Here is a 10121-nt window from a genome sequence, read left to right on the forward strand (position 1 = left end):
GTCCGCCATCTTGGATTTAGAAATGAGTGCCATATTCGTAATGAGCATCCCCAAATACCTCGAAAAGGATACCCATATAGCATATTTTGAAAAATCGTGTCCGCCATCTTGGATTTACAAATAAGTGCTATATTCGTTTTTCATCGACAAAACCGAGCATATCTGTAGGCACCTGATCGACATTGTCGGGCAAATCTGTAGGGACCTTTAACTTAATGATGAGTTAAGCAAGATACAATTTCCCCACTTTTGAGGGAAATGTTATTCCATGGCATCATTATTTGTATATTTGTGTGCGTGCCGACGAGCGTAGTTACAAGTTGCTTACGCCTACATGAATTTGGTTTTTGCCTCACTTGTGACAGTTCGTTTGATATGAAACTATCCTTCTATGCGTTATTATTCTAAGGCTCCATCAATATGAGAACTGATGATTTTGCCAATGTCACAGTTGAAAGAAAAAAAACGAAACAAAAAAAAATTTTCGCTAAGCTCTAATAGGGCATTAACCGGTGTTGGTAAGTTGGACTACGGGAGTACTCAGTTGAGAATGTAAAACAAAACAGCAAAACAATATTTATAAATATATGTTATTTAAGTGGATAAATTTACATAGAGTAACAATATGGGGGGAGAACACTAAAGTTAAGAGGTTGTTTATGTTAATGGGGCGGGGGAATTTTGGAGAAAGTTAGTTATAAAGTGGAACAGCAATATTAGGACAATTGAAAAAAATGTGTTCCAAGGTACCGTCTTCTAGGCCGCACTCGCACAGAGAGTGATATCCTTCAGAATCACTCAAAGTCTAGAAGTCTAGTTTAGAACAGACAAACCTAATTATTTATGTTTTGTAACCTTTTTGTTATGTCTATCATAATGAGGGTGACGTGTTCATTTGAACAAATACAGAAAACAACAACTTACTTGCTTCGGGTGCTAAAGAGGTTCCCTGCTTGATAAAGGCAGCGTACACAAACCAGAAACTCGGAGAGAGCGGTATACGTTTCTCTTGGTCGCGAACTAGCTTTGATCGTAGATGAGTTATCAACGTTATACAGGGCACGTAGGATATCACTGCCGCCAGAATTAAGTACCTAAGGGTGCACACGTAAATCCATGAAACTTATACTTTATTGTATATCGTCGGAGATAGTGCAATTACGAGTAACTAGCATTTGATTATGAGTCTCCATTTTGGTAATTTAGTGGCCAAGTCAAATCCGCGTAAATGACAACCAAATTAGCATCATTTACGGGAACTATTGTTATCAATCCGTAGACAACATAAATTAATGCTTACTGTGCAAAAATTAAAGTCGTAGCCATTGAAATAACAAAGTAATAACGTTAAATCCCTGTGAAAATTGGTTTGGTGCAGATACGTTCCTTTTACCAATTACTACATACGCGAATTTGCACGATCCCCGACAATATTTGACATTTTTAAAACAACGTCGCTCTTTATGAAAGCACGTTAGTATAGCTGTTTAGCTATATTTATAATGCATTCTATGTTTTCAGTCTGGAATGTTTTGTACATGCAAACGTGGAAAAAGAAGACAAAGCATGGTATTGATTAAGAACAAAAAACTTCGTTTATTGTCTTCTTTTAGGTGCTTTGTTTTTCCTTTATTGATCCACTTTTAAAATCTTTAATGTCTTAAATCTTTTCTTTGGCAAAATTACTATCCGCTATTAAAATAAAAAGTAAAAAAAACAAGTGAGTACTCTTCATTCAGGGCTTTATTTCTATTGACTAAAAGCTGTGAAGGTAAAGTTTGGTAGATCATTCATCATAGGTACTAGGAAATTTAATTATTATTTACCAAACAAAGCTATCAAAGGGCGCCAGAAGGCCGGATCCAGTGGCAGACTCTGAAGGGCGCTTCAGCATCATAGCCCAATTTGCCTCATCCAGATGGTGGGAGAAAGTGACCTTGTGACCATACTTAACCAGTGCTGGTAAAAAAACTGCGGCCATGTCCACTGCCTGGTTAACAGAATCGACTTTTTTAAGAAATAATTAAATATTTTAAAGGTGAATTAAATAAACCGTTAAGTTTCGAAACAGAGACAAATAAATATTTTTTTCACGTCACTAGCTCCGTAAGGCTTTCTTTCTCATTAGAAATCTGCGAGCAAAAGCGAGTTTTCCATATAGATATACGTTTTCCACACTAGCGTGGAATAGGTTTTTGAAATTCCAACTTGACGACGGACTGTGGTGCACCTAACTTTTTCTTTCGATGAAAAAAAAAACAATGACACGTTCAATTTTCAAAAAAATTGTCGTACATTATTTAGGTAATATAAATCCGTTGGTATCTATAATTTTATTCTTATTATTGTTGATATTGAATTGGCAACGATAACTAATTTTGTTTATTAAAACAGATTTGTTATAGTTAAACTGTATTTCTTTTCTTCGCTATAGTGAGGTGAAAATTAAAAGGTGAAAATTTGTGAGTTTCGCTCGGCAGCAAAGTTGTTTTGCGTCTCGTGCTTTGAAACCCTCGCTACGCTCAGGATTCTATTTTTAATAAAACCTATTCACTCTCTCCTTGAAAAGGTCCAAGTTGTAGCATTCGGGGAATAAGTCAGCAGGCAGGGAATTACATTCTATAACCGCTCGCCATATAAAAGAGGACGCAAAACGCTTCGTGCGAATCCTGGGAATATCCACAATATAGGGGTGGAACCCCAGCCTACGTCTAGTCCCCCGATGATGGAAAGAAGGCGGAACTCAAATATGTAGTTCTAACGTACACACCGACACACACTTATACCATATTCTAAATTAAATATGCATTTCTCTAGCCCATACACCATGTCAATAAAAATTTATCAAACTTCCGGAAACTATAAAAAATTAACAAGATACTTTTTAAAGTAAAAGAAATTTCTAATAAATAAAAGCTGTAAAAGAGATTTTGTAAATTAATGAAAATTGTTTTTAGAAGATAAATTCTTGGTTCCTGAGTTTGGTAATTAGTTAATAATAAATTAGATTATAACATTAAATTATATAAAACTGATGTTGGCAGATATCTAATTGTATTTTTTTTATAATATCAAATGACGGGGCGAACAAGTCACGCTAAACAACACACCATTACAGCTACAGTGCCACTAAGAGCTTTAAACCTAAGGGACATTGCCACTGCGCCCTTCACCCTGAGATATAAGTTGACTAGTTTCATGTGCCTATAATTTCACCACCAATTGCATATTAAGTAAGTGTAACAATTATTTTATAGTCGTAGGAACGCAAAGTAAGAATAAAGTTTATTTAAATAACTTTCGAAAATTCGGGCCATGAACCTTTACAAAATGTTTAAAAAAATGATAGGTTAAAATAGAAGCGGTACTTGGCCACTTCTATTCTATCTTAATAAACTTTAATTTGACGAAACAGAGATAAAAAATTAGGTACGTGACACCTCCCATACGTGCTTAAAGAATGGAAAAAAATAAAGGAATAGTTTAAGCATATAGGTATGCTATTTGGTATGTCATATTACGAATACAGAATTCTTTTTGGCACCGGGAAAACCTAAAACGATGTAAATGCGTATTATTTTGCAAAAGAACAAAATGGCGGGTTTTTATAGTTACAGTTTTTACATAAATTAAATTTTTAGGTCAAGTACGTACCTATGTTTTGTGTTTCTTAATTATTTGTTACCTGTTTAAGCTGATGGCTCTATAGGCTATCTATAAGAAATAAATAATACGTTTTACTGCGATACGTTATTTTTTTATTAATTTTGTCAGTTTCCCAAAAATTTTAGTTTTATGATGACGTTGATATTATTATCGAAGGTTCGAGAAACTTACACGGATACAAAATTGTTACAACAGAGATTGGCGTCGATTACCACAATTTTTATATCGTTTTTGTACTAAAATGACACTGGCGCCATCTTAAAAAAGGCAAACAAGCAAAAAGAGGAAATGGCTTGGGAGTAACATAAAAAAAACAGTAAACAAAGAAACACTCACGCTACTATTAACAAGTCCGATAATCGAATCTTCGGGCTTGCTTCCTCCGATTTCGAAATTCTTTTCCGGAACCACGACCTCATATGTGAAGTTAAATCTCTCCCGTAGCACTTCAACAATCATGAAAGCCACTCCGCCTCCGCTTATGGTGCCATTATCATGTCGTTCTACCCAACTCGACGGATGGTTCTGTAGGACATTAGATACTTAGTTTTATACAATTGAATTCGACAAATGAGTTCAACAATTCATTTATTTGTGAAACATGTTCCTAACAAAATAACTATTATTTCACTTTGCCAGGTCAAATATTAGGCATACAAACATAATGATGGTATATTATACATTTGCTCGCATAACATGTTTTTTTAGATAGATAGATATCACATAAGAGTGCATACCGTCGCCTTAAAACCTCGCATACGAGTTTTCACGTAGTTCGTTTTTACTGATGTTTGTTGGAAAAAAACTTACAAACTTCTTGCTCAAATATATTATTAAAGTAATATTGTATACGAAATGGTATAATTTAATTAATTAAAATGCTTAAAACAAACATTGCGTGTAAGCGCAAAAGTGTAGTAATACATTTCACACCACATTTTTATATTCGTCCTGAAAACATTACATAGAAATCACATACGAGGTATTCACTCTAAGACGACGATACACGGTTTTAATAAATCTTACACCTAATAGTACAAGGCTGCAAGAGCACAGGAAATGTAGCAAATTCTTTTTTACTACTAAATCAGTTTAACGTGTGTCTTTTTTGTTTGTTTTTGTGCCTATTTGTTTGTTTTTGTGGGCAAGAACGAGTATTTGACACTATATATAAGAAATAGGTATAAGAAATTGAAATTGAAATTTTTTATTTATTTTTTATTATTTGAATGAAATGAATTTAGTAATTAATTAATTAATTTTAATAATGATGTGATTTGACATTATCGATTTGGATATATATCTGTAATCTTTCTGTAATGATAAATGTGTTATGTAATGAATAAATGAATAAATTTGTATTGTATTGACTGGCGTGATTATTTGTTATACCTACTTACGTCAAATGTTGCAATCTTCAAATGCTTCCCATTTATTTCACGGGCCAATTCCTGGAGGTATAATTGTTTTTTCGATACTAGCGAATCTAAGAACATAACATGTTAGGTATAATTTCTTTAAAAACAAGTTATATCACAAATTATATGGTCCACAAATCTAGTCACATAAATCTCATTATTCAAATGTTCAAATTACAGTTCAAATTCGTCAAAAGATTTCCCTGAAAAGAACGAACTAGGATGTTCTCAACGCATAATTTAACCTCTCACTGCAGAGTCCAAGTCTAAACTAAGGAAAAAAGAGTCGAGAGATTAAGCCCGTTTTTGCCAATTACTGAAAATGAGGCTTTTTAATTATATTTAACACCAGTGGTTTTTCTGGTCAATTTCATAATTTAAAAAATAAATAACTAGATAAATAATTTAATAAACTTATTTAGATATTTTTATTTCACTTAATAGGGTAATGGGTACTACTGAATTATTTTTAAAATATACCTTGATGTTTAGACACTTTTGTTGTGTGTTCGACCACATAGCACTACACCATCCAAAGATTATGGCTCAATTTATTTCGGAGGAACGAAATGGAATAAATTTTCTGGAGCATGAGTGAGAATTCCGCGGAAGATTTTGGCTCGTATCTAGTTTGCGCGTTACACTTTTAACCATAAAGTTCATTATGCTATGTACAATATCGCTACAAAAATTCGCTTTCATTCCGCCGCAATATAAATTGAGCCTATTTCTTTAAATATTAAATAATAAATTAATAACATTATAATAAAATAATATTACTTTCATGTTTCGTAATATTCAAAAGTAGTCGTACAACTTCTGCTATATTGACGGTTAAGGGTAACCACCGTTAGTAAATTGTACCCTTGATGTAATAAAGTCACAGAATGATGAATGATGATATTATGTCAAAAGTGCGTTTTCACACGAAAATCATAAAAATAATACCAACTACATGAAACAAATTATGTATGTAAAATTGTATAACTCTCCTATTTAATCATAAAAAAAATACCAACAATTTCGTTCGTAGAGTACTTAGACTAAACCTCTCCCCTGATAAACTGTCACTTTGTAGAGACGTGGCCTTAAAGGGTCCGAAACATTAGTAGGGTAGTACACAATAACAATTTTAATTTACGTCGTCTTATACATATACAGACCGTGTCGCATTTTTCACTTGAAAGCAGTACCGTACCTATTCAAAATATAGTAGAAAATTCCATAAAAAAAATAAATATAAAGCATAGTTGCGTGCAATGAAATGTAAAGGTTCACACATTTTCGAATATAGGTGTTATGTAATATTTCAAAAATAAATACTTTATGTTGTTGTCAAAAATATGTAATAATGACAGTATCCATATAATTTTAGTAAATATTTATACAATACATTTTCATTGGAATATATACACATACAAGGTTATTATAAATTAGCGAACATAAAAGTCAAATGAGGTAATGAAAATTAGTATCGGCAGTAGATTTTGTTAAAAATAACAACAAAAAGTTTTCTTGAATGTTTTTGAAATCGTTTTTTCGAAATAGTTCTTAACATACAAACGCCCAGTGGGAGAATACTTCTCATTTCAGATGTCTATGATTAAAATGTAGGCATTTTAATCATAGACATCAAACACCATAGGTGGAGACACGTAATTCTAAGAATGTTTAGTAGAATACCTCTAACGGTGAGGGAAAAAACATCGTGAAGAAACCTGAACGACGCGAAAAAATTGCCAACTCTTGGAAAATGTGTCAAGTCCCCAACCCGCATTGCAGACTGGCAGACTATGTCTCAAGGCTTCTTATTATTGGAGAATTCAGCAATCGCACGCATAATACGTTGATTATAATAAAAAATTCATTCGTAAAGATTCTGGGTTACTTAACTAGGAGAAAAGCCTATATAAGCCACCGAGTCTCCCTAACCTAGATAGGATCTTAATAGTCCTTATATAGACTATAGAATCTTAGTATAGTCAAATTGCATCCAGTACGAGAACACTTACCTGATAAAGGATTATCATAAATGGCTTCACAAAAGGTGTCATTGCAAATCGACGAGATGATATTCTCCATCCCATCTATAGCATGTTAGAGTTACTAGGTGATTACGACAGATCTCAAAGCCCTACTTTGACCACTGGACCAAAGCTGGAGATTCTAAGGTGACTTGACCAGGCGGTCGGGCGGGCCGCGTGGTCGCCGTGACATCGCGCCGCGGTGTGGTGCGAGGCGGTGTGGACAAATGATGCACGACATCATTAATGGACGTTAGAAATAACATGGATATTCTTATCTGACCAACGTAAAGTGTGGATAACAGTGTGTTACTAAGTCTGAAGGCTTACTTTTTTCTATTGTGTTCACCAGATGATTAAAAAAAGTCGTCAACTAAAATATTCCAATAACTCGTAGCAACGGTAGAGCTCCATAAGAAAGAGTTCGTCCAGAGTTGGTCAACACTGCCACCTTACCTGTTACTGCTGCTAAGCAGTAACGTGAGCGTTACTGCGTTACGGGTTTGAAGGGTAAGTGTGCTGGTGAAATTACAGGCAGATGGGACTTGTCAATTTATATCTCAGGGAGACGGGCGCAGCGAAAATGTCCGTATAGGTTTGTGATTCAAAGCACTGAGAGGCAACGCTACTGTTATGGACAGGCGTGTCACTTACCACCAGGCGCACTACTTGTTCGTCCTATCACTTGGTATTATAAAAAAACTCTGATACGTGGTGTAATAAGGCCACATCTCCAAAATGACAACTTTTCAGAAAAGGGGTTTAAAAATCTACAAACGTAATCGATAACTTTTTTATGTATAACCCATTCATGGGCCGTAGCTACTTAAATAGTACCACACACAAAAATGTCACTACTTTTAACAGCCTCCCTGCCCGAACGGTTACCATGCTGGACTGCCACACAGAGGTCCCAGGTTCGATTCCCGGGCCGGGAGAAATATTTGTATGGCCAACATATATTTCTCTCGTGAACTGTGTGTAATTTGAGGTTGTCTATGTGTGTGTCCATGGCACCCGCGATACAAGGTTTCCCTAGTGCAGGGCTATGTTGAGTGTGTGCATTATATAAAAAAGATCTGCAATGCTCTGAGACGCAGAGAGAAATGCGCCGCGATGTTCCGAGCTCGGTCTCAAGAATGAAAAAAAGCATGGCAATGTATACATATTGAAATTGAAATAGCATAAAATATACTTTGCTAAATTTAATGTCCTCTGCCTTTCCGACCCGACCGATTGCATTAATCCTAAATGGAAGAGGCAATTTGTTTTCTTTTTAAGTTCAGTCTGCTATGCCCATAGATAATGAAAATTTTATTACATTAGCCAATATCAAGGTAATTGGTTATCAGCGAAACGTGGTGTAACCCACATTTAATTTTATTTTACAATATTACTTTAAATGATACTAAGTACATAATTATCATATATTTGCACGCTATTTTCATGCATAAAAAAGTAATTATGTACATTAAATATAAATAAACATATTTTTTTTTCTTTTTAAATACATAATATTTTTTTTAAATATGTGATAGTACTTTAGTTTCACATCATTTGAAGTAAAAGTGTAGAAAAAAATTTAATATGGATTTACACCACTTTTGCGCTGATAGCCACAAATCATACCTACTACAATTCAGTGATAATTACAAAAGTCAAATGGAAGGAGCAATAGTAAAAATGTCACCAAGTCTTATCCACACAAATCGATGAAAAAATTCAAATTATCCATCATAATATACAGGTAGTCAATATTCCATTAATGGGGTGATAGAATAGCTGTGATGTAGACTAAATTGTCAGTCACATGTTACGACACAAAGCGTGCCGTAATCGTAAAAGGGTGTCATTACCGACGCCCTCATTATGGACACTACGTACCTACTGTAAACATAATTTTATGTAGAAAAACTCGTATACTGTTTACGGAGTGAAACTAATGTCAAAGATAATAAAATTCAGGGGCAGTAAATTACCCAACAAATTTATATTTTATGCATGTCACCCTTTTAAACACGATTGAGTCTACACAACTTGTAGGTACTTGGAGAGCCGGGGAAAACGCGTATATGGGGTGATTTCGTCTTTTCAATGTTACCTTACTTTTGACAACTGTTGCCTTAACTTGGGCAGGATAAACACATTATACAACAGTTCTCCGAGAAAGGCAATGATCTAAGCATAGCATTTTTATAATATTTTTGGCAAAATTTTCAGTGTTGATGCTTTTATCGCGGTTGACTATATAAACACTTCTAATCTATACAACAGACAAAAATAAAACTGTATTTAAAACAGGTCTTTAAATAAAATTTAATTAGCAATGGGAAATATCAACAATTTGTGTAACGTAGCTACCTAAAGTCAAGTCTTATGAAGTTACATTACTTCATAAATAAATACAATAGAAATATAGCAGTACGAATCTACACATGAAACATTTTTATGTTCATCTTCAACTTTTTTAAGTTTGATAGCAATTTGTTGGGTACTATACGATTTTAAATTTCCCGCGTTATGATTATATTTTTTTAAATAAAATAACAGGAAAGAAGTATCAAGTATACGATTAAATATCTGCTAGTATTTGACACGATAAAATACCCTCCTTAGTTTTTTTTATTTTGTTGCTTGGCTGCCCCTTAAGTATTTTATATAAAATATAAAAATATTTGTTTTGTTCTGTTCTAGTCTTCAGTTCATATTACGCTTAAAAATAACTACTTCGGTTCTAATATATATATATAAAATGGATTTGGAAATGGGTATAAAACATTTTAATCAAACAAAATAAATCTTACTTTTATCCACGAATTTAAAAGAAAAAAATTTTAAAACGAAAAAGCTTCTATGTTATACCTGGTTATACATAGTTTTTATGGCGATACGTTAGGTATGAATTTAAGTTTTGGGGTATTATTACTTATTTAAAAATTGTCAATATAAATGACCCTATATACTATAAGTCGTCACAAAATAATAGATCATATTTGACAGCTAAACCAGTCGA

At 33.6% G+C, this 10121-nt stretch overlaps 1 protein-coding gene across 1 annotated transcript in view; it reads right to left on the reverse strand.

Moving 5' to 3' along the window:
* LOC113235075 (glutamate receptor ionotropic, delta-2) overlaps positions 1–7310 on the reverse strand; it is a 19415-nt gene extending 12105 nt beyond the window's left edge. The window contains exons 1-5 of the mRNA XM_026470632.1: positions 7097–7310; positions 5067–5152; positions 4003–4191; positions 1827–1990; positions 925–1094 (exon numbers count right to left, since the gene is read on the reverse strand). Of these exons, the coding sequence (XP_026326417.1) occupies positions 925–1094; positions 1827–1990; positions 4003–4191; positions 5067–5152; positions 7097–7166 (679 nt within the window). The 5' untranslated portion in view covers positions 7167–7310. The remainder of the gene's footprint in view (positions 1–924; positions 1095–1826; positions 1991–4002; positions 4192–5066; positions 5153–7096) is intronic.
* Between the last annotated feature and the right edge of the window lie 2811 nt (positions 7311–10121).

The sequence above is a fragment of the Hyposmocoma kahamanoa genome, unplaced genomic scaffold (genome assembly GCF_003589595.1).
Source record: "Hyposmocoma kahamanoa isolate Upper Pololo Valley unplaced genomic scaffold, ASM358959v1 87, whole genome shotgun sequence".
Taxonomy (NCBI): Eukaryota; Metazoa; Arthropoda; class Insecta; order Lepidoptera; family Cosmopterigidae; genus Hyposmocoma; species Hyposmocoma kahamanoa.